The following is a 25,510-nucleotide window of genomic DNA, read 5'->3' as shown; positions in this document are numbered from 1 at the left end:
AGACATCTACCTCTGAGCTGAAGGAAGGAGTTCGAGGTCATGTTTAATTTACAGCTTTATTTTTGTCAGTTTTTGTTTCGGAAGTTTTGTTTAAGCAGCTCCTTGCTCAACATGCTGGACTCCATCAAATATATTTTAAACCTCTGTGCCACTGGAATTTGAGATTATCAATTCTAGAGGGCAGGAAGGCTTTTGAAGCTACTTGGCAACCTTGAGCAATACTGTCCTGTCTTCTTATACTCTCCCATTCTCCTGCTTTGCTGCTCTAGAAAAAGCGTAGATCAAGATAAACATTAGAAATTAAACAGCTATTCAAAGTTTTTAAAACTCATTTACTTCTCTCCCTGCATATTATCAGGTGGTCCATCAACTTAGCATTTCCCATCATCCTTCCTCTATCAGTCTCCACAGCTCTTTCCATACCCAGAAGCACACTGTAGCATTATGATTATGAAAAGAAAAAATATAAGCAAAGACACTTCAGTATGACAAAGAAAATAATGCTGTAAAATTTTGCATGTTTTACTACTGCCCTGTTCAAAAAGTACATACATTTTGGCTTCTGAAAACACTCCTACTGCTACCCTCAACCATGGTCATATCTACCAGAACTGTGCATGCCCCTCCACAAACATTAGCATGCCTCTGAGCTGAAGCACTGCCTTCTTTAGTCTGTTCTCATCACCTGTAAAAAGCATCTGCTTTGTAATCTCCACTCCTTTCACTTAATTAGCGTTTCTTGCTCAACAATTCGTTTATCCTGTAGAAGTATCGTAACTATACATATCTGGTGGGCATTAGTTTGTTTTAAAATCACTGGCTTTTTGTTCACAAAACAAGTATCTACCAGTATAGGCCATCTGCTAGTATTTGTGTGTGTGTTTTTGTGATTTTTTGTTTATTATTTTGATGTATGCTTTTTTTTTTAGCCTTTTAAAAACACCAGTAAAAATGAAGTAGCCGACAGGCTAAACAGAAGTGAGTAGTGTGCAGTGCAGATGCTCTTCAGTGGAAGGAACAATTCTTTCTTTCTGAATAGAACCATAATGATCACAAACAAGGGAAAAATATGTAATTTTAAAAGCTTAGGCTGATTTCTCAGGCAGTGAAGTTTTTAGGAGGCTCTAGGCAAAATAACATAGCTCCTTTAACTCTAAAAAGAAGAAACTGCAACTGCCTGGCTTGCTACTTCTGTGGACTGTCCTGCATTTTCAGTTTCAATAAAGTGAAGTAGGTAAGAAAACATTGATGCAAAGCAAACAGCTGTCCTTTGACAGTATATGCAAGATACCCTACATGGGCCAGAGCACAGTGGAAGCAAAGGTGACAGTCATTTGTTGGGGAAAAATCTGTACAGGAAATAGTGCTAGCAGGCAACTTAGAAGCAGGGCCAGGCATTGCTCAGAAAGCTCCCTTCTGATAAGACTAAAAACCCAGCTGTTGGCTGCCTCCAGCTGCAGACAAAGAACCACAGGAGTCCCTGTTTGGGAGAGATGGAATTTCAGAGGGAGAAGCAAAGAGACCACAATTGCACAGAAGGGCAGCTTTAACTGCTTTGCCATGCCCCACTGTACCTCAGGGACAGGCTGCCTGCAGGCAAAGGTCCACAGCAAGCAGGGAGGAAACAGCTAGACATGGGGATGGAGAAAGCAACCCTGCAAGTCTCCGAAGTAAGAACACAGTGTTAGTCCTCAGCCTTGTTGGCCAGCTGTGGCAGCCAGGTAGGAGTTTGTGTTCCTCCTACTCCTGGGTTTCAGAATGCTCTCTGAAATAAGGATGCTTTTTCTAAATTAATGAAAACAGCAGCTGAGCATGAGGTCACACCATACCAGAAAGGAGCACACCCTGCTATGGATCTAGCTTCTGATTAACAGATATATTATGCAATTGGTAGGAGCAATGGGGCATATTGCAAAGATTGGAAGAAAAGAAGACAATCATACATGCAAACAGTTTGCAAGCATAAACTTTGTTTGTGTATATAAAACAGGTTAAGAGATGCCATTTTTTTTTCCTAAGTACAAATACAAAGACAAATATGTTTGTTTAGATTAACAGAAAACTGACTAACATAGCTTTGACAAAACTCTTCATAAGTGCTTTCCAATACACACAAAACCAGCATCACACTGGTCTAATGTTTGCAGTAAAGCTACAAGGATAATCATAGAATATCCTGAGTTGGAAGGGACCCTTAAGGATCATCAAGTCCAACTCTTGACACCGCACAGGTCTACCCAAAAGTTCAGACCATGTGACTAAGTGCACAGTCCAATCTCTTCTTAAATTCAGACAGGCTCGGTGCAGTGACCACTTCCCTGGGGAGCCTGTTCCAGTGTGCAACCACCCTCTCTGTGAAGAACCCCCTCCTGATGTCAAGCCTAAATTTCCCCCGCCTCAGCTTAACCCCGTTCCCGCGGGTCCTGTCACTGGTGTTAATGGAGAAAAAGGTCTCCTGCCTCTCGACACCCCCTTACGAGGAAGTTGTAGACTGCGATGAGGTCTCCCCTCAGCCTCCTCTTCTCCAGGCTGAACAGGCCCAGTGCCCTCAGCCGTTCCTCGTACATCTTCCCCTCCAGGCCTTTCACCATCTTCGTAGCCCTCCTCTGGACACTCTCCAACAGTTTCATGTCCTTTTTATACTGTGGTGCCCAGAACTGCACACAGTACTCGAGGTGAGGCCGCACCAGCGCAGAGTAGAGCGGGAAAACATACCAGACTTCACATAGCTGGTAAATTTTGCTCACACAGACACAACTGAACCTCTTAAAAGCTTTAGCTTGCTTTCTTTGAAACATACTTTTATCAAGTGAGAAACAATGTGCCACCATGGCAGATAGGCAACACACCAAAGAAGAAAATAAATCCTCAAACTGGCAACATGTGGCTTCACGTATGAATAGGTCATTCTCTGATGAAACTGTACCTTATCTTTATAATTTATATGCAAGTAACTTATAGTTACCAGCATCAAAATGAAACCCAAGACAAGAAACCTGCATACATGCAACTTGAATTCAAGGTGATAAGGATAGTTCATTTTATGAGCAGTTACCAAACAATCAAGATTAACTAATGAATTGTTTTTTTTTTTTTTTTTTTTGGGGGGGGAAGACTTTGGTAAGGGTACTGGAACTAGAACACTACATTGTAATGCCAATTAGATAAATAATTGGTGGTAGGCAAAGCAATTCTCTGCCAACTTCAGCATTATTTCTTACAAAGAAGGGAACAGATCCTCACCATGGGTTCCCTTAGGCACAGCATAATTCTTAGAAGAGGAACCACTTCTCTAAGTATGTTTAACCAAATTTCACTGGAGCATTTCAAGTTTCTTTGTTTCAATATCTAACATTTCAACAGAAGTTGAAAGGCAGAAAAAGGCAAGCAGAGGAAAAATGCATTCACATATTTATAGGAAAACTCCACCAAAAAAAAAAAAATCTTACAAAAAAATGAAGGTAATGTGTCACTAACTTGCCCATACATACATGTGGTCTTTCTTCACCTATTGTTTGTGAACTAAAGCAATTCAGCATGCTCCACAAATAGAACAGTCTGTAGGGGCACGTGCAGAAAGGATAACAGCCCACCTGACAAACAGCTCTAACCTGATTGTATTTCCTTAAGAACGCTAACCAACAAGTCTATGAAATAGCAGAAAATGTTTATGGCAGTGGGGCATGAAGTTCAGCGATTAAAATAACAACCTAATATTTCCATCAAAACTTCAGCATAAAGTTTCCTCCCTTTTCTCATCAAAACTAAAATCTCAGACAAAAAAAAAAAAAAGCAGTATTAGTTTAATTTCACTGACTACTACATGTATTTATGACAATTGCTATTCTCATTGGTTTTCTAATTAATTACTTATTTCTGAGAGCAAGAAAACTTTTGGAAGGTCTGACTTCTGAAGAGGGAGATTATTTCTTTATATAAACAGCTTTTTTGCAACACTGGTATTGGTACTAAGTCTAAAGAAGAGTTATAGGATATCTGCAATTATCATGCTTACCTAATGTTTAATCAATCTGAATTTTGGAAGTTGTTTGGAGGTAGAGAATTAAATAAACCACAGGAGCTACTTCAGCAGTATTTCCTGTGGAAGGTGGTTTTGGGGAAGTTACATGATTTGTAATTTTAAGAGGGTTTTTAGTTCAACAAAATAGACAAATAATTTTGAGCTTAAATACATGCATAAAAAAGGAATTCCTAGGGAACTGGATATTCTGTCAAGACGCACACAGCTTGAGGCTAGAATGGTGTTTTGTGATACAAGAAATCTTGTGCTTTTTGTGAGCTGCTTTTTCCTCTTTGTTGTTCACACAACTGGAAAGGGATCATCAAAACATAGGAAACTACTTTCCTGCTTTCATTTTAGTGCTGAGTGCAAGAATTAGCCTTGGAAATTTCAAGGAGTAATGCATAACAAACTGTAACTAACTCTTAAATTTCACCAGTAAGACCATACCACCTGACCAACTGTGGAAGCTAAAAAGCACCCATGGCATAATGAGCCTCCTGCAATATCATATTCTTACTTTTTCATGCTTAAGTATTGTTTTCAAGTATTTTTAAAAACACTGAAACATTTAAAAGAAATTCTCTTTTATTATTAGCACTAGAAAAATCTGTTTTCTTCCACAAGGATTTCATTTTTTCAAGAAGGCTGTTTCCTCCTCCTCCCCCCCCGCAAAAAAACAAAAAACAAAAAAAAAAAAAAAAACACAGTGAGTTTAGTCTAAGGCCCTCATCCATCTGGAAAACTTCATGTCAAAATGATCAACTTTCATCAAGGTTTTATACACCACTTCACACAGATAACCAGAAAAGTCTGCCTGCATATATATATATATATATGCTTTTATATCTTCATGTGACAATCCAGGCACAAGTGAACAGGTCTTGTACATGTCAACATCTTAAATTGTCTTATAGATAGATTGTATTTTTGCTTGAATGTGCACAACATCTTAAGTATGTTGTTGCAACCTGGCTATTCCTACTCTGCACAATCACCAGATAGCCACTGGATGAAAAGTTAAATGACTACGCTTTTTATCAAATTTTTGCAAAACTACAAGCTAAACATACAAAAGAGTGAGAGAGACTTCAGAGTGGAAGAAAAGGAGTAAGCTCAAAAAAAAAAAAAAAAGCATAAGCCCCTTTGAGGCTGATCCTCATAAACAATTAGGTTAATAGAGGCACACTGATTTGCTCCACTTGCAGAACTGGTTCAAGCTTGTCTTCAAAGATGGAAGAAAAACACATTGAACTTTGTTCCTACCTGGACCTTGCTCCCAATCATACCCCATTCCTATCCTAGCTAAAATTGCAGTGACAAACATACACCACGCTCCGGGGACTACAACACTACTTCTACCTCTCCTGGTGGAGTGGAGAACTACCCGGATCTCATTTCCTAGTCCTAGTGATGGTGATTTTTTGTCTTCCAATCTCATCAGAATATTTGTATATACCTGGTTCTCTGTTCTGCATCATAGCTTTAGCTGCAAATCCAAGCCTGCATACACCGCCATCTTCAGCGGTTTCTCAGCACTTGACTCTTTTGATGAGTCAGAGACCACTGCTCTGGGTGGTATCCAGCCTGCAATTTGAACATAATAGGATTCCAGCATAGTTTAAGCGTAGAAAACGCATTCTGGGATCACCATCATTGCACATGTAGCTATCGAACATGACCAGAAATATGCATATGCTGTCAGCATTTTCACCACTTTAGCTGCACTAGTATAAATAGCACATAGATACAACTGATTAAACTAGCAGCTGGTCTACACCAACGTTCCTTTACTGTAGCTGTGTTCATATTAGCATTTAGTGGGAAATAAGAAGAATTAAGTAAATAAAGCTTGAGATAAAGAACACTTATTCCCTCTTAAAAACAGTTTCCAGTGAGAGTTGGTTTTGGCTTTTATATAGCTGTTATCCAAACATACCTTGTGTTCAAAACAAACCTTTCTTACTGAAGTTAGTACTTCAGCACACTTCAAGAACAAGTTAAGAAAAACACCTGGATCTGGTGCCCATACCCACTGTGCTGACAGATCCATGGCTGGGAATATTTAGGAACTACAGTAACAGGGAGAAAAATTAGAAGGCATTAATTACTGCAGCAAGTTAAGAAACAGGTAGATACATTAGTAGTTAAATTATAATGGAAAGAAAATCATGCCTTTGTTATAATCTCATTTTGTTGCTGAAATTAGAGCCTGGAGAATAATGGCTTTCTACTTTTGACTTCCAAACATTCAACAGAGAATTGAAGCTGGGAAAAAATTAGGTGCAGAAACTGCTGCTGTTAGGCAGAACCACATGCAACAGCTAGTGCAAGTAAAGCAGAAGGTACAAATACAGGTATACATGCTCATGCATTTGGCACACATGCTTTCTAAAATCAACACCAACACTGAGGAATTTTCAGAAAGACCCTAAGTACTAAGGCCACCATCCAAATTGGGAACTTTTCAGAGTAATCATATGCAAACAGTAACTTTTCAAGTACCGCAGGCCTACAATACCATCGCATGTTGAAAGGATGTGACAGAACCATTCATCTCTGGTTCTTAGTGCTTTTTGTTAAACTCAAAAAACTTCCTATGGAAGTATCTCTGTATAAGTCATCAGACAATACAGAACACTTCAAAGGAGACTCCTGAAAAGCCTCTATCCTTTTCCAGTCTGGAACTTACAGAAAGTGGTATTTTGGTAACACAGTGGTGCAATTGCTGCCTCAGTTACCACCAGGATGTTTTCTGGCTACTGCAGGGTCCCTGCCCTGCTGCCAGCATAGCCATTCCTAATTTCCATTTATCATCTCTTATTCTCTTCTGTGGTCAAACTGGTTCCAGCAGTGTCTGAACAAAGAGACCAAGCCTACATCTGAGGTAAAAAAAGAGCCAGCATTTCCTCTTTGCTGGAGCCCAGTAAAATCACAGGGCAGAATTTCTCCTCTGCTTCCAGACCGAATAAGAAAGTACTGTTACATTGCTTTTCACAAAGCCCTGCTCCAGCCCAAACAAGACATGCCTACAGGACCAAGCGTGTCGGCAACACGAACAAGAGCGCTTTGAGAAAAGAAAAATGGCTAGAGGCAAGCTGCTGCAGGAGCTACAAAGAGAACAGCCAACAAGTCAAACCAGCTCCTGGAGCAGCACAGCAGCCAGGGCTGGGGTGCAGCTGAGCAGGTGCTGCAGGAGGATGTAGCAAACCACCATGCTCTTTATCGCAGTAAGGAGAAGGAGGGGAGGGAAGGCAATGCTGACAACAGCTGAGGAAACAGCAACCCGAGGAAATGCTGAAGCAGCTGCTTGGCAGCAAACAAGCAGCAGCAAAAAGTACCTACCATGAGGAAATAGAAATGCATGGACAGGGTTATGCCTTTGTATCACACTTCCAATTCACTTTCCACCTTAGTTACAATTAATTTTCAAGGTCCTAAGAGAAATCCATGGCCTTCCACGCTGCTGCTCTGGCAGTAATAAGGATTACAATCAATCCCTTTTTCCTTCAGCTCCCTACCGGGAGCAAACATATGGCTTCTGAGAGAGTTTGACCCATTTCCCATCTGCCAGTGACCAAACTGCAGGTGGTGAAGTGAAGCATTGTCACTCCTCTATGAGAAGAAGCGAAGAGATGTTCTCAAAGCAGAATGAACTGATTAATCGAGCAAAGATTTTTAAATAAGGAAAAAAATTTAGTACACCAGAACTTTCCACGTTACATGTGCATACATATATATGCATAGGTGCATTCATTGGGGTTTCATATAAGTTTTCTATCAGCTTGTGCTATGATAACCTTGCCCTCTGCAACTGAAAATTCCTCTTTTCCAATAGAACACAGTGTAAATTCGTATATAGTGAATTTTCACTTAAAGCAATTAGTCACTGTTTTCAAGACTCTTTTTTTGTCATTACTTCTGTCTCTTGCAGGCACCACATCTGGTTACGTATGAGGTGGACACTCCAATCACCCGTGCTGCACATCCTCAAGCTCATGAGTTTGATTACTCCAAATGTAGCCATGTTCTCCTAGTAATAATTCCCACTGATAGATAAATTTATTGCCTTAAGTAGAGTACTCCACTACTGCAGCATTACTGCTTTAGCAGCCTGGGCTCACCATATTATATAGTGCAAACCTATTATGTCCACTTAATGTTATTTCAGAGTTTCTATATTGTATTTCATTATAAATAGGCCAGTGCCAGACTTGTCCTGGTACTCTTATAAATATGCATTCCAGGTTTCAGAAAACATGGAGCATTATTCTAACTTTACTTATTCATATCCTGACACTCACAGATGTGCATCTTTTAAAAATATGCCAAAACATACAACAAATATTTTAGCCCAAGCCACGTTATCCAAGCTCTAACCAGCCACAGCCTGAATACTGCCCTGCTTTCAGAGTGTCAGCTTGGCCAGAAGCTGAAGATTCATACAATTTAGGAGCAAGCTATTAAAGGACCCTCCCTACTGATCCAGTTCTCCAACATTCCTAAAGGAATTCACTCTTTAAGACCTCCATAAAAAACAATGCACTGAAACCTGCATTAATTCTATTGACAATAATGGAAATCATCAAGAGCTAAATGCCTTGTATAGATTTAGATTGCTAGCTCAATTATAAGTGGTTCTAATTCCAGACTGTAATGCATTTTGTGCCAGTCCCAACTCATTCACTGAGGAGCAGCCATTACTTCTTACTTGATGGAATTAAACGAAGGGCACTCTGAATGAAAGGTAATGGCAGTGAAAACAAAAAATAAAGCAGGCAACTGCAAGTTAAATTAAATCATACAGAAGTCATGCCTGCTATTTATATTTTAGAAGAATTGAAATTTGGTGAATGCCACTGTCTCACCTAAACCTTAAGAGAGCAGCATAACATTAGAAACAATCCTTCTTATTCTCAGTAGCCACCACAATATTTTCTAAGAAAAGGGGTTTCATTGACTTAAGAAATTTATGTTGGTAGCAAATCTCATAGAGACAACAGATAGCAGCAGACACGAGAAGTGAGACATTGTCTTCTACTATTTATTTTTTTCATGTGAGACAGGTCAGAAATGCCACATGAATGAGCTTCTACAGTACTTCAGAATTTCCAAATGCAGAAAAAAAGTGTAAATAGAGAACTAAGTAGGACAAAACTTCCCAGAAATTCACATCTCTAATTGTTTTGAGGCCCAAACAAGTACTCAGGCTGTTATATATGGAGCGGTAATTCGTGTCAAGAAAATGGTTGATATTAATAAAGAAGGGGGAGATTTGGGAGTGTGGCCATGGGGGTCAGAAAGCCCCGTGGCTGATGATAACATCAGACTCAATGATGAGGCCATCAGGAATGTAAAGGGAAAAAAGAAGGGTGATTCAGGAGTCTCCATGCAGTCTCGGGTTTCTTGTTCTCCAGCTGTTAAGGCATGGAAGTTTCTGGGTGTTTGCCATCGCTGTTATTTGCAAAGTTGTTTGACCAATGAAAAGTTGTTTTGAAAAGAACTGCTGTGGAGAGAAGGGTATAAGAGGGGAGCCTGCCCTCAAGATAAAAAAAAGGCAACACGATGGAGTTACATCATCAATAAAGATGCAGAAAGAAGGAATGAAAAGTAATGGGATAGCAGAACGGAGACCAGGATGGGAACAGGCACATTGATCGCCTCATGAAGATAGGTTCAGCCAAACTCAGCAAACTGCTCAGAGAAGCTCGTACTGAAAGTCACTGGAAAGGGCACACCTGAACTGGAAAGAAGCTCAAGCTGAGAGAAACGGACCTGCGCACACAACTGCCCCTCACTGGTAAGCAGTTGCGCACTATGGGGAATAATACATCCTTAGGAACAAAGACTGTCCTGGCAACCTTACAGCTTATTCTCCTTATTAAGGATCAGACAGTTTATGAGTCTGAAATATGGGACCAAACTGAGGTCAAGGTGTGGGATTCTGCAACTAAAAACGACAGGGTAGAAGCGGGATTGCTCGGCACCTGGCAGTCTCTGAGGCCTTAAAGAGCCCTGTGGGACCACAGTCAGAAACGTGTGGTTTGCCAGACAGTGAGGGAGCTGCGGGCTCCTTCACTGATCCGACTGCTACGCCATGGGCCCCTCTGCTGCTACAGCCATCGCAGGCTTTTGCTGTTACACCCCCTGTTGACCTGAACGTGCCTTTTGACCCAGGCCTATTGGGCTTGAAAAGGCGACAGATATGCTTTTCTTTGATCCGGGAAGAACGGAATACATAAGGCCTGAAGACCGAGTTGCTTGACAACTTAAAGCAAGACATATTGCTCAAAAGGAATGAAAAATGGAGACTTGTTTGGAGTCAAGAAAAGGCATGGAAAATGGAGACTGTTAAGTCATGGAACTTAAAGGATTGTTTGTTACCTTTCCTGATTGTACATATGTATAGGCATACTTGTATTTAGTATGTAAAGCAATGTTCTGTATATTTAGAATGTTTCATGTTCGCGTGTGCGTGTTGGTGGAGCGTAGACTCCCCACACACCCAGCACTGTTTACTTGCGTTTTATACCTTTTATAAGTATAAATATTACTAAATTCAGATTGAGTTGAGACTTCATTTATAACAAGGCTAATCCACATATCATCCATAGGATTTCTTTCTCCTTTTGAGGAGACTGATTATTTTGATACCAAATAGCTTGAAAAGACCAGTATATGTATACGTTAAAGCTGCGAACTTCAAAGCTAATAATTTTTAGCTGCACTTCAATTTGTCACTTAAGTTTGCAAAATAAAAACGCAATGACAGAATTAAAAGCTATCAGTGAAAGAGACCGGAATGGCTACCAACATGACCACTCTTAATGTTATTATTACTGCTGATTTTTATAGACTGGAAATGTTTTATTCTGAAAACTTTATACTCCTAGAAACATAGATGGTTCTGAATGAGGGAGATATACTTTCTAAAAGATTACAAAATTTGAATGAAAGGGGTTTAGATACATGGCCAGTGTTATACAGTTTTTGCTACTTCCATGTCACTTAACATCATCTATTGCCCCCTGATTTGTCAGAATTTTTTAGTCACTTCATCTCTGACCAGAAACTTCTCTCAGAAGTCAGAAAATAAGACAAACTGCAAATCATTCCCCCTTGGTCTTTAACATATTTATAAACAAACTTTTAACTGCAAGTCAGTGTACTAAGGAACAAGACTGATCAAAAATGCCAAAATGTAGTATAAACTCTGAATCTACTTTATTCAGAGAAATGTAGTTAAAGTTTTTGTGTGAGTCATACAAAATATCTTTCAGAATCTGTTTCTGAAAGATGGGGAAGTTTTGAAACAAGGAAAATCTCTACAGCAAAATAAAATATTCAACTTGTTTTGCCCATTTTCCTATCACTTAGACCAGCTATTACGATGCTTTATAGCACAACCATTCCTAGTGATTTTATATATATGTGAAAGTAAATATTGTTTAAAAAAAAAAATTAACAATGCAAGGCAGGAAATTCAATGGCAATATAGTTTTCCATCGATATCATAAGAAACAAAGAAAATACCATGAATCACTTCAATCTCATATTTCTGAAAGGAAAAAAAATGAAATTATATAAAACACACAGAGATGATTTAGCTGCAGTACATACCTGTTAATGAACAAGTTGCATTAAACTTTGTCATAAGGAAATTTCATTAATGGTAAACATTTTTTTTCAGTCTTGTTCCAAGCAATTATTTTTTACCTCTGAGGAAGTAAGGATCCTTAATTTCTGGCACAAAAATGCATTAAAAAAATCCTAGGTCTTACTATGGATAGGTCTTCAGATAGTTTTACTAGTGACTTACGGTACTAGATCAATACATGTCCTCTCTGATATCTTATAAAGACAAGTAGGTTTCAAGCTATTGAAGAAAATGGATTATTCCCCAGAGAAGAGAAAAGCACTTGCTTATTTTCATACAAAATTTTCTGAGAAATGTATGCCTAACCTGTACAGTCCAGATATAGAAAAAAATTAAAAAATTTAAATCTCAATTTCACGCACTTAAGATGTCTTATGACATAATTTTAATTTTTATCTTCAATGTCTGTTTAAAAAGCTACTTTTGTTATGTTTGGGTTTATTAGGCATATTACTATATTTGGGTTTATTAAGTAGATCATCACTCAGTACAGTGATCTAATAGTCCAGGAAAACAAGTTCCTAATAAAGGATGCAAAGTCAGCATTGATTAAATTGAGCTCCATGCCAGAAGGAAGTTGCTATTATTTTCAGAAAATAACAATTTGTGTTAGTAGTCTGTGGTTTTGCAGATCCAAACAGCCTATTCTTTGCATTTAATATTTTGGTTCTTGCAAAGCCAGAAAAAACATTTTCAGTTCATTTTAAAAATCACAGCACAGATCTTTAAGAAAGATCTTTCTCTGTAGACTGATGCTAGAATAAATACAGTACAAATGTATTGTTTCATGATATGTACAGAATCACTGATAACAATTAATGAAAGATAAAGGTTCTGTAGTTACATGGAGTTTATCTGTTTCCATATTTATCTACTTATATTTTGGTTTATTCATCTATAGCAAAGCACTGACATAGGCAAAATTTATTGCATGCATTTTCTCCCCCATTAAATATTCATTAGCTAATTGACTGAACACCCCCATAAAATTCAGTGGAGGTTCCATCACTGTCAAAGACTTTGTGTAGTATTTTTGACTGCAAAACATGTCTAAACAAAAAAAATGAAGAACAGAAGACAAGGTACCAAACGCATCCTAATTTGCAGCATTACTTGAGTTTGTGAGCCTAATCATTTTAAACGTCACATCTACCTTAAAATTTAATCAAATATGGAGAAGATGAAATGTTGCTAAATTACCTTTTCTTATTTTTTGTTATTTCAGACAATGGAAAGTTGACTTCCAGAGATCTGAAAAAGTTAATAATGTCATCCTTTTAGCTACAAGCCGGTCACATCTTAAAGGCTATCAAGGGTATTGCAGAGAGAACATTCCTATTTTAGCAGCTTTCTACATCACACCATTTCCTTCTTTCCACCCAGAAAATAGGTTCCATTTATGGTTTCAGTATGGTTCTCTGTTAATCTGTATAGCACAAAGGGAGATTGCAATATCTTCCTGGGTGGCAGTGATATGCTGATTAACTTACTCCTAATTACAGATGACTCCAACAATTTATTTTCTCAATGATTGGCTTCAAAGGATCCCTCAAATCAATGCAAACTGTGGTGGAAGCACAGTTGTTTTTTGTTTTTGTTTTTTTTGATATGTAACTATGTATTAAAGATTTAGCATTAATTGCAAGCTTATGTATATAGGCCTAAAAAGCTTTGTAACAGGATATGCAGCATTTCACTCTTAAACCATTCATCCACATCTGGTGTAGCTTAGCAGTGACCTAAAATCATTACCGTATGAAGGCTCCTTTCTAAGTTATGCAAAATGAACCTACTTAGTCCGGTTTTTAAACTGAGGAAATATCCACATCACAAAAGACCCATTAAAACATCCTGCAGAGTCTCCAAGGATTTAAAAAATGAGCTTACTTAGCTGAAGTAAAATTTATTATTATGTTCTTAAATCACTGCTGATTCATTTTCTGCATGCTGTAACCATACTGGATAATGCCATTAGATATATTTTGTTGCATATTGTACTTTAAACTTCTTAGGTTTATTCCCAATACGACTGGAAATAGTGCATCATACCCATTAGATAGCCACAGAGGAATTTGCAATGTTCATGTTATTTTGACAGGAGCCGAATGGAAGTCAGAGCCTGTGGAGTCTTTGAGCAGCAATTAACTTGTGGCCTGGTTGTATCAGCTGTTAACTCACTCTCCCTTGGCAGCCCCTTACAGCCCACAGCAAGCCCCTTCAGCCAGCAGCAACCCAATTCCCCTCTCTTTTAATTGAGCTATCTCTTATTAAACTCTTTCTTCCTTCCCCCTTCCCTTTATAACCATCACCAGCTGGGTTTCCCCCAGCCACCTCCCTGCATCATGTCAATGGTGTGCCTCAAGCCCCCTGCCCTGCCTGTCCAAGCACTCAGAAGGCACCAACTCCTACGTTCAGCAAGAATCACTGAAGAGAAATCTTTTCGGTAACCAGTAGAACAAGCAATATTACACAGCAGACTTCTCTTCAAGGAAGAGCCAGGAAAGAACTCATGTCAGAGGAGACATTTCATTCATGGCTCCTGCATTAACAGAGGGAATTGAAAGCTACCATCCACTGTCACTGTTGGAAAGATGTCACAAGTCCCTTCTTCAAGCAACTGGCTTCTGTACTCATAGTAAAGGTGACACTTTCCTTTGGGTCTTATTTCTTTGTATACATAAAATTTTTCTCACAGACTATTGGAAACACATGACAAATCAGATGGACTCAAAGCTGAAATTCCCTGCGTCTCTGAAAGAGCACAAGTTCCTTTGCTGTCAGGGCATTCATGTTTGCAACAAATTTTTGGAGACAATTTAAAAAAAATAATAATAAAGTATCTGACCTGTCAATAACTGATAGAACAGTTACCTAATAGGGCTGTTGTTAAAGATCACACAGGAGCTCACAACACAGACGGTGAATATCCTCACACAACTGGCTGTGGGTCATTCCTTTGCAGGCCTGCACTCAGACATGCACAGTGTGTGTTTGGGAGCAGGGAGGAGATACTTGGGACTTCTGTGTGCATCCTTGTATGACTTCATCTGCCAAGTCTCTCTATCCTACATTGTTCAGAGTAACAACAGAATTAACCATAGCAACATGGTACCAAAACAGATCACAGATACTGTGTTCAGCTTATTTGCTCTTAGGTCTATAAAAATAGACAATATCTACTGGACCTACTGCTAGGCATGTCCAAAGTTACGTTGAACTACCTCGGCAGATGGAGCTGTGCAACTTCCGACTAGTGCTCTTACCACCCACTTATTTTGTCACTGTTGTCCCGCTTTGTCATTAAATAAGACTTCGTTCTGAGAGGCTATCATAAATAATTCCTGTAAATTCACATTTTAAGTTTGTACTCAAGCTTTAACTCGAAGAACTCACCAGCAACTGATGTGAAACTTGGTTTCTTGTACAAGACACATAGTCTGGCATTTGATATTAGAAATCTTTCACATTTCAAATAAGAGCAAAACTATCAAGCAGACTAGCCCTTCTATGAAAAAAAAAAAAAAAAAAAAAAAATCAATGAATTTTTGAATCTCACTTTCAAACCACAGAAATCTTATTTGGCCTGCCACAAAATAAAGCCATCCATCTCTATAGCTCTTAGCACATTCCTGAAAACTTGGTTTTAAAGTGTTTCAAAAATTCAGCCAGGATAAAATATTTCAATTTGGGTAAAATTTTGGCAAAGAATTCGAGTTGACTTTTTGAAAAAATGAATTTAAAACTCAGCCGTGTAATATTACTGCTGCTCAGTTCTTAACCAGTTCTCTAGCACATAAGAAATACTCTAGCATTCCAGAACACTACAGTAGCAACATGGACTTCACAGATGATACCAAGAGCATTTTCAGTTTTGGTCAGAAAACAGAGAAGCCAGTTTATTCCCAGATCTTTATAGCCACCTATCCCTTTTTCAAACCTTTGAACTTCACATGAGGCACACGGATTTCAAACTGTTTTTCCCCTTCCAAGGTTTCTACTTCCATTCATTCACTTTACCACATCACCCTTTCCTAAGGGAAAATAAAAACCAAAAGATAACCATCCCCACAGCATGAGAAGATTCCAGGCCTGACACTCATTAATGACTCCAATAAGCCTTGGATAAGACCCACAGGCTTATCTTTCCATTTTAAGTGAAACATGAGAAGTCAGCAGGAGCAGAGTTAGATCTGCACCAAGAACTAAACGCCTGAGGCAAGTTTCAGTGGCATACTAGAACAAGTCCAGAGGAGGGCCTCAAGGATGATCAGAGGGCTGAAGCACCTCTCCTATGAAGAGAAGTTGAGGGCGTTGGGGTTATTCAGCCTGGAGAAGGGAAGGCTCTGGGGAGGCCTTACAGCAGCCTTCCAGTGCCTAAAGGGGTCTACAAAAAAGCCAGGGAGGGACTCTTTGTCAGGGAGCATAGTGATAGGACAAGGAGTAGCGGTTTTAAACTGAAAAAGGGTAAATTTAGGTTAGATATTAGGAAGAAATTATTTACTCAGAGGGTGGTGAGGCCCCATCTTTGGAGTTGTTCAAGGACAGGATGGATAGGGCTTTGGGCAACCTGGTCTGGAGGGAGATGTCCTGCCCATGGCAGGGGGGATGGAAGCAGAGGGTCTTTAAGGTCCGTTTCAACCCAAACCATTCTATGATTCAATGCAACATGAAGATTTATATCAAATTGATGATAAATTGAGCTACATCTACATGTTTACATATCTTCTAAAGAGTCACTGAAACAAAGTTCATTATTGAAGCAGTGCCTATTTCAACCCATTTGATTTTAAGTTTGTCTGCAGCATTTTAACAGTCTCTTCCAAATACCACAAATCAAACTGCAGCAAACTTGCTGAAGTTTAACCAACTTGTGAGAGTCCTGATTACAAGTAACACAGTGATTCACAGAGGTTTCATTGACATAAACCATCAAATAGTAATAGTGTATTACTAAGTATTTCAGTTCCGTGTAAAGATATTTCAGGATTTCTCGAAACAGTTTTCAGAAGGAAATTTAAACTATTTCTACAACACACATTCCATATTCCATTTACCTATTCATTCTCTAGGCTTCGTTGAGCACAGTTGCATTTCCATTTTAGAAAATGGAAACTCATTTACTAAATTATATGTAAAGCACATGTAATTAAAATTAAGTGCTTGTTTATGATTTGTCTGAACACAGAACTAAACAATAGCAAAAAATCGATTTTCATTTGGCCTTTTAATCATCAGTACATTTCTGTGTGAAATTTAAATTGTCGACATAAAGATGTTCACTTTTGGCTTTAATAAAAAGGCTGAGCTCTGGTTATCATGCAACTAGTAGTTATGAACCACAAATAAGAAGAGGAAGGCTTTAATAGTCTTGTAGCACAGGTCATATTTTCCCTCACTTTCAGTAAAACACTTTGAAAGGCTGGGGGAAAAGCAGTGTGCATCCTGGCTCAGGAGATAACCACCTTTAAGGATTCTAGGCATAGATCATTACTTCTCATAAAAGGGTTTAATCTACCAAAATGATTCTTGTCCTGGCTCCCTGCAGGGAGGAGGGGAATCTTGGACTTCCTTCCACTAGGCTGTCAGGATATGCTATTTTGCTGATCCAACAATCTTCAAGTACCAAATGCTAATCAGACCAAGACAGGCTAATTATAATCCCTCAGGCTTTCTCCAGTCTAAGAGAATATTGTTTAAAAAAAAAAAATAAAAAAAAATCAGAGCCTTCCCCATACCAGCATATTTCTTGGCTCCGAATGCTATCAAGTTTCACTTTCTGAAGCTTGGAGATTGGGTGTGGAGTGGAAAACACCCCTTCACAGACTCAAGGCTTGCTGAGGTTGTAAACAACATCTACCTTTGCTGAGGTTCTCCCATAACAATGAAAATACCAGACAAAACAAAGGACATTTCTCAGAATTGTAATTTACCTTTACACACTTGATTAATTTGACTGCCCAGAGCCTGAACTTGTTAGGGATTAGCTACAACCATAAGATATTGGTTTGCAGAAATGCTACAAAAATCTTTCATACTGCAGCAACAATTAGCACCCAATGAGAACACTGAGAAACACACAATTCAATTTAAAAGCCATTCAAACAAAGCTTAAGAAAAAAGTGCTGTTAGAAAAGTGTTTAATGCTAATTTTAGGTGCTGAGACTATATTAGCTTGCTTTATTTATATATTACACACACCCTTAGTTTTTTAAAAAAATAAATATGTGAATCAAAACTACATGCCAGTACACAGGTGAAGGAAGACTAAACTGAATGAATTCTAAACAATACAGGTCAGCCATGGGGACTACTACTACTCCTTACCACTCTCAAGATGCCTTTCTTGTCACATAGCTCTTTCCAGTCTAATAAATATGTATTTATTTACAGAAACCAGATTAGCTGTAACCATCAAGTGAGCTAAGGATGTTAAGTTTGAATTCATGTGCCAATAGGTCAAGGAAGAGCAATCTCCAGATCCCTGGTCAGCCTAATTTGGAACAGATGTTAGCCCTGTGCATCGTACAACTCAGGTTAATGCACATCCATCAGTCATTAGCTGTTTTGGGTTGTTTGTTCTGTGACCAAAAATAACCTAGACAAAAATGGTTTCACACAGATCAACAACAGGCATTTTAATGTGTCAGCAATGACTGAGAACTGAAAAAACAGCTTTTTATGCAATAATTCTTCTCAAGCTCTAATTATGGAAAGAAGCCATTCAAGATCATGGAAAAGCCTGGTTAACTCCCTTCTTCCCCAAAAAGGAGTAATTTACTTTTGTAGCAAAATAATACACACATATGGCCTCGAGATTTACAGAGAACGTGCTGCTATCTCTCTGTTAATACAGAAACCACTTGAACTCAGACAGTGGAGATATATGCTCAGTCTTTTCAAACTTAATTGGGAAATTAGGCTTATATTTTTGTTAAGCAGGGTTAACTGTTTGACAAACACTACTTAAAGTAATTTTTGTGTTGCCAAAAGTAGCAGACTGACTTTCGGTAAGTCTTCTCCCGTACAATCCTTTATCCCATGATAAAAATCCCAAAAGGTATCCTTTATATTTTCACATTTTACTTTCAGCACCCACATCTGCCTGCTCTTTCCCAACATTCCCTTGGGCCATTCTGGCTGGCATCTGCTACTGTCTTCCCTCAGTACATGTATACACACAAGCGTGTAGTTAATTTGATCACAGTGTCACCCAGCATTTGCAGAATGCTTTACAAAGGGGGATCAGTATCACTACGTCCATTCAGCAGGTGAAGAACAGGAGGCACAGGTTCAGAAACAATTTGCAACTGGCACATTTACTATCAGAGCCAGAAAAAGACTCCGGGTCTGCTTCCAGTACCACAGGATGTTTGCTGCTCAAGCCTGCATTTCTCATTAACATCACTTCTCCAACCAGCTGTTACTGTATGCCACCTTACATTAAAATTCAAATCAAGGAAGGCCTCATACCAGTTTCAGTACATTTTAATGACAAGTACAGAAGGGAGAGGTCTGAGATCTGTAGCTCACTCCAACATTAATCTAGTACTAGTGGTCAACGTAACTCACTACATAGACCTTCAACTTGCTAAAATCTTACCCTTTAAAGGTAAGAGGGAACAACAGGGATTTAAGGGGGATTTAAATCATTTGATCAAAGTGACTTTACAAGTTACAATAAAAGATCACATATATGGGACCAACAAGTTAAACTGGAGACCCAAACTAATTCAAAGTAACACAATGAAACTGAGTAAAACAAATAATTACAAAGTGATCAGCATAATTCACAGAAAACCAGAAACAATCCTCTCAGTTAATTTAAAGGATTACTTTTAAAAAAACAAAAACACTGTTACATTGTAAATAACTGCCAAGCACTTGTAGGGTTAAAATTGTTTCCTTCTAGAAGAACAGTCATCATAGCTGCAGATATACCTCTGTTCCTGGGTCATGCACAGAGCATATTTGGACTCCCCTTCTCCAGATGCAAGAAAAATGAAAATCCCCTAATTTGTTTTCCAGGTTATCAACACATGAGGTCAGCAAAAACTAAACTGGGGTGTTATTGATAATAACCTAGTAAAATACTAAGACAAAGATTTGAGAAGGAACAAGACTAGATGGCACATTAAGGACCTATAAAATATAATACCCTGCATATTTTAACAACTGACCCTTAAAATGGCAACTTTCTTATCTGCTGTGTCACTGCCTCAGCAACATCCCCTAGATATGCTGAAATCTGACGGATAGTAGCTGTTTCTACCTGAAACTATCAGTTTGGCGTGGGTCTGTTTGTGTGTGGCAATCAAAAACCAATTTATCATTCTCATAAGAATTGTTATGTTTTGGGAGGCCAGCAGTGTAGATTGGAGTACAAGAAGGATACATACTTCTTGGTACAGAAGTGCCCTGGCCACGAAATTGGCCTCCTCAGCAGAAATAGCTGTTTCTAAACATGATCTAACACACTTGAAAATTGTATGCAGCCTAGAGTAGCCACATTAAACAGCTTTGAAAGACATCCTCATTTGAAAACATTCTGTCAGTAGCACTCAGCTTTGAACTGCAGCTCTCCATGATGAAAACAAAGTGTTGAAAAAAGTCTCTCTTTACTTTTGTCACTGCTAACTAATATTTTGAGTTTCCTGAAGGCTCATCTTGCAATATCAAATTAAAAACCATCTTACCCGGCTCTCAGGCAATATCTGCCTTCGTTTTGGGTTTGTATTCAGTACAAATTCTATCAGCCCTTAACAAATACCTGTCAGAAATCTGTAATTGTTTATTGAAAAGGCAAACAAAACAAGTTGCCTGTTCAGCTTTCTTTTTAAGGGAGCTCAGTTACAAGCATCTAAGGTTGCGCTTTGCGATGCAAACCAAACATTTCTCCTTACTTTCCCATTTCTTACCTAACAAACCTGACATTTCACTAGGCAGGTATTTGGCTTTCTTAGACTTTTTTTTTTAATGTTTATTTTGTTGAAATATTTTTACTCACTCCCTTGACAGTAGTCTACCACAGCAACCTGTCAAACAGAGGACAAGCACTTATCTAGTTGGACAAAAGAAACACTGCTTTACAATTTGTGAAAAAAGTGCTCTACATTTATTTTAAATATGCACTGTGCAGAACTTTTTCTTCTCTTCTCAGCTAAGCATTGGAAGCTCTGGCTTCCAGCAACAAAGGGGTAATTTTTTTTATTATTTACTTGTTTTGAAACAGTAAGCTGTTTGCCTAAAATGATTGGCTAGCAGGTTCTCCGCTTTTGAAAGACTAGAATGTCCCCAAGCTAATCATGTTAAGATGCATCCTAATTTAGATCAGGTAACAATCATTGTCTCAAGTCCCTTGAGCTTTCCTGCATCTCCAATATGGGCTAGTCTTATCCAGGACATTCAGCTGGAAAAGCAAAAACAAGCAAAAGGAAAAAAAAAAAAAAAAGTCAACCCACAGAAAATCAGAAACACAAACAAGAAAGTGCAAAGACAGAGATAAAAGACACTTCTGTTTGCAGAGCTGTACTAGAAATAAGAAAAATAGCTGTTTCTCCCAGGTCTACCAAAGGTTTTCCAAGAAACTTGGGCAAATTACTTATCCCTTCGAGCACAAATTTCTCATCTATAAAAAACACAAAAACAGCTTCTCTCTGTTTGAATTAAGAACTAATGCAACCTACTCAGGAAAGGGATCATATTTTCTTCTATATATATGTATAATATGTATGCATAGCCCCTAGCACTATAAAGGTCCTACTCAGATTTTGGTATAGATATCTGAATTGTTTTGTTATTTCAAAACGTAGTAATACACCCAAAGTCCCATAAGTTCTCTCTAAAAAGTAGTTTATGAGAAGTTATACAGTGACAGTCCAGGGGAAATGCATTTTTTTTTCCCCTGAAGGAATAAATAAAAAAGACAATAATAAGAGCAATTTCAGGATTAATATTCAGGAACAGAAAGCTGAAATAGCAAGTAAGATACTGATGAAGCCATGAGGCAACAGAATTGAGCAGGAGCTGAAAATGGGAAATGCAAGTCTAATGTAATGTGCAAGGAGGAGTTATGGAGGTGGAGTGAATTTTAATACTGAAGAAATAACTTGGATACGAGTTTTTAACCCAAAGAGAAAATGCTGTGAAAATGACACAGCAAAAAAAAAGAAAAAGAGTGGGCAGAGGGATGAACCATACCAACAAGTCACAGCAAAGAGGAAAACAAACAATTTGCTCTCTATCCAGATACATGCCTCCTTTATTTTATCCATACACCAAGCTAGAATGCAATTAATATTATACTGACAGGTCATGCAGCTAATTCGTGTATGCATCCTAATCCTGAAACTATGACAATATCCTGTTTATAAGACAATCATTATAGTCATAATAGATTTATAGTTAGACTGAAAACAGAAATGGTCATTGCAGTTGAGCGCTTCCTCACCTGAAAGCCAGGACCTTTTTTAGTACAACCTAAGGCTAACAAAGGCTGTCTTTTTTAAGTGTGCCAGCTCCCTCAGGACACTGTACCGTGGGGGCTGAGAAATCTATTTCATGGAGCTATTTCCTCCTAGAATTCACTCTCAGGTGAAAGATCCCTTTGCCAAACAGACGGAGCACATTTTTTAAGCGGTAGCTATTTTGGCTATACGCTTAGTATGCATGAAAAAGTTATTTGACTTGCTGTACCATCAGTGCACTGGCCTTTCTTGGTCTGTGCTCAGCTTCACAGAAGTCCAGCTGTCACATGGGGGTCCTGTGGTTCCCCTCGCACTGTGTTCTATAGTGCCTCACCCCAAAACATTTATCTGGAAAGCTGACTACCTGCCCTGGCTGCTCTTAACAGTTCTAAAAGCAGCCACAGAGCTGACAAAGGAAGGAAGATGTCATCACAATTCATAGGATTCATCCTCCATCCTTGTTTTTGAAGGCACTGCTTGTCATAGGACACAATGATTACCCCACAGGCTGCAAAGCATTTCACTTACATTTTCAAAATATCTTAATTTCTAGGCGCTTTAGAGACACTCACCAGACCAGAGAGTTCCTTGCTGTCTGGCACAAGGACTGAATACTGGACAGCAGGACAAGATGGCATTTTAGCCAAGCTGGCCAGGGTAAGCCCGTATCTGACACGTGTCGTGAGAACAGAGTTCACGCAGAGCGGAGAAGATTTCTGGCTTTAAACATCTTGTCTGGAAACGCCAGACATTGTAAACTGCACAGAACTGATTTTTTTTGACCTTGGAGGGATGCAAAGCTGAGTCAGCCTTGCTGGGATTCAGATTTCCCGGCTCTAGGTATTAGAAACGTGTGCTTCAGCCATGGAATAGGAAGGGAAAAGCTGTCCGTGGGTTGGTAGTTTCTCCACCACCCCCTTCCCTTTTCATCATGAAGCAAAGATGTACTGAAGACATTTTAGGAATGAAGATAATTGTGCTTCAGTGATGCACATTTTGGTACTCAAAAATTTTGGGGAGGACCCTTCCTATGTACTATTTATATCACTGGCTTAACCACTGACATAACTAAAACCACTACGGCTATACAAAGCCAGTTAATGGATTTAAGTGTTAAGTGTTTTTACACCTCACGTGACAGAAGTGAAGGGCAGTTAGGTGCTTTTATTTTAAAGGCAATAGAAAACATTAGATATAAAACTGAACATGGGAAAGAAAATGCTCCACATACCTTTTAAATGTTAAGGAATAACGACATAGGAGCCTGCTCAACAGACAGGGAGCCTTTAAGATAGGGGCAGCATATGCAATTTTTCTTTTTTTTTTTTTTTTTTTTTGCTGCTACAACCTGCCTTAATGCATGGCTCCTTCCAGCAAAAGGGCAAAGCAGAAAGCACTTTTCTTCCCTCTCTCACCCAAATATTAACACGTGTTAATACGACATGTATGTGACATATACAAACGCAAAGATGACTAAGGGATCATCTTCAAACTAATTTATCACTTAGCTTTATCCCAATAACAGTGTAATGTCTCAGTCTACATACACAGCATAAGCCATACTTGAAACGCAAAATAAAAATATATTTCCAAATACAAAGAAAGCATCTTTTATTTATATTTTTTTTCTTTCCATTCTGACCAGAAGAACCTCCTCCTGAAGCTAGTAGAGGGGAAAAAATGTTTTAAAAAAATCATACACAAACCCAACACAGAAACAAGTCAAGCCCAAAATGCTGTATTTCTTCCATGACACAGCAGTAATTTTTACAGAACTAGGACATGACAAAGGATTTATTTTTCTTTTGAATTTCTAAAATAATTTTTAAGGAAATATTTCACTGGCATTTGGGAAGGCCACCAGTCCTAATCAATGCCTGAGCACTTCCAATAAAGAGTATAAAGTAATTTGCTTTGACTTGCCAGGGATGAGTTTCTGGGCACAGCCCCATTCCAGACCTACCGTGATGACACGGACCTACCGCTTTTCCACTGCTACATAACACACCGAAGGTAAAGTCTAGAGCACAGGGTTCCCTCAACTCATCTTTAAAGAAGAAAGAAGGCTTCCCTCCATTGAGGACATGCTCTGTCCCTGCACAAGAGACTGTCCATCGCTGTATGCTGGTAAAACAAACGCACAATGTGTTAAAACTATACCAACTTCAATTGCTGGAGTTGGGTTTTGCCACCAGCTCCCACAGCTGTTTTGGGAGGAATCAAGCTAATGCTTCTCTCTACATTCAGCGCTAACCTATGTAGGAACCATTTTATCAATGCTATGATAAAATCCCTTAGCAAAGCAAAGATTAAAGAGTTACATCCCTTCAGTTCATGAGTATACGCCTATCTCCAGCCACTTGTCAGTATGAAACTGCATATACAAAGAACTGCTTACCACATCAAGTGTCCAAATGCAGCTATTCAGGGGAGGAATACTTGCATTTCCGAAATGTTTTAACTTCTCTAAGGATAATTCAGTAAATCCAGCAGTGGAACAAAACTGAAAACAACACGGCTTTCCTTCTGCTGTCTCACACAAAACTGTTCCAATTACGAATACACCTCAACAGGAAATGAAACTGCACTACATCTGAAGTGTTTCTGCATTCAATCGTACTCTGACTCAGGCAATCAGGTTTGCTCTTCATAGCAAGACCCTCTTCATCACTCCACACTCTTCCATAGCCTCCCACACATACCTCAGTGAAATACTTGGGCCCATATGAAAACGAGGCATCCTCTAATCAAAGCATTCAGCCGGAGTCAGTTTCTTGGTGAACATCTCAGCTGCTTCTAATAATGTCACTGCAGCTCCATTATTAGCAGGTGTTTCCCAGGGCAAACAATATTGTGAGAGAAGGGAGTAGGGGAGTAACAGGAACTTTAAATATATATTTATATAATATACAAAATATAAAATATATACTTTTATAATATATTTGTTTGAAAAACAATTTTCTTCTTCATTATGGGGAGGGGAGGAGGGGGGGGGGCGACCTACCCCAGAAGCTTCATGGCAGATCATTTGTTCACAAATATTGTCAGAAGTTTTCCTCAAGGGTTACCACAAGATAAAAATGAGGAGAGTCATGTCAAGTTTTGTGGTAATATAAAATACACCAAGATCAATAATTGCATATGTCACCCCAGCATGTCTTATACTCACCCCTTATTAAGGGCTCCATGATGTTCCCTAAAGCTGGGAGCTCAATGCATTGCTCACCAGCTCTCTCCACACCTGTGATTGTGCTATCAGCTGTCCCGCCCTCCCTCTTGCTAACTCATACCTTCCGGGTTTGCCTGATGAGAGCGCAGCAGACCACTGCTTTCATACTGTACAACACCTCACTGATAAATAAAGCAACA

General features: G+C 38.8%; 1 protein-coding gene across 5 annotated transcripts in view; it reads right to left on the bottom strand.

Moving 5' to 3' along the window:
* AKAP6 (A-kinase anchoring protein 6) overlaps positions 1 to 25,510 on the bottom strand; it is a 281,531-nt gene that overhangs the window by 245,849 nt on the left and 10,172 nt on the right. The window contains exon 1 of one of the 5 annotated variants that reach the window (XM_027458862.3): positions 24,540 to 24,731. The exons of 3 other annotated variants lie outside the window; for them this stretch is intronic. In XM_027458862.3, coding sequence (XP_027314663.3) covers positions 24,540 to 24,544 — 5 coding nt within the window. In that variant the 5' untranslated portion in view covers positions 24,545 to 24,731. Of the gene's footprint in view, positions 1 to 24,539; positions 24,732 to 25,510 lie in introns of those variants that run through there. One more of the 5 variants, XM_038179112.2, reaches the window with a different exon arrangement.

The sequence above is a fragment of the Anas platyrhynchos genome, chromosome 5 (genome assembly GCF_047663525.1).
Source record: "Anas platyrhynchos isolate ZD024472 breed Pekin duck chromosome 5, IASCAAS_PekinDuck_T2T, whole genome shotgun sequence".
Taxonomy (NCBI): domain Eukaryota; kingdom Metazoa; phylum Chordata; class Aves; order Anseriformes; family Anatidae; genus Anas; species Anas platyrhynchos.
Note: the sequence above shows the minus strand (reverse complement) of the source record. Positions and strands in the feature narration are given on the sequence as shown.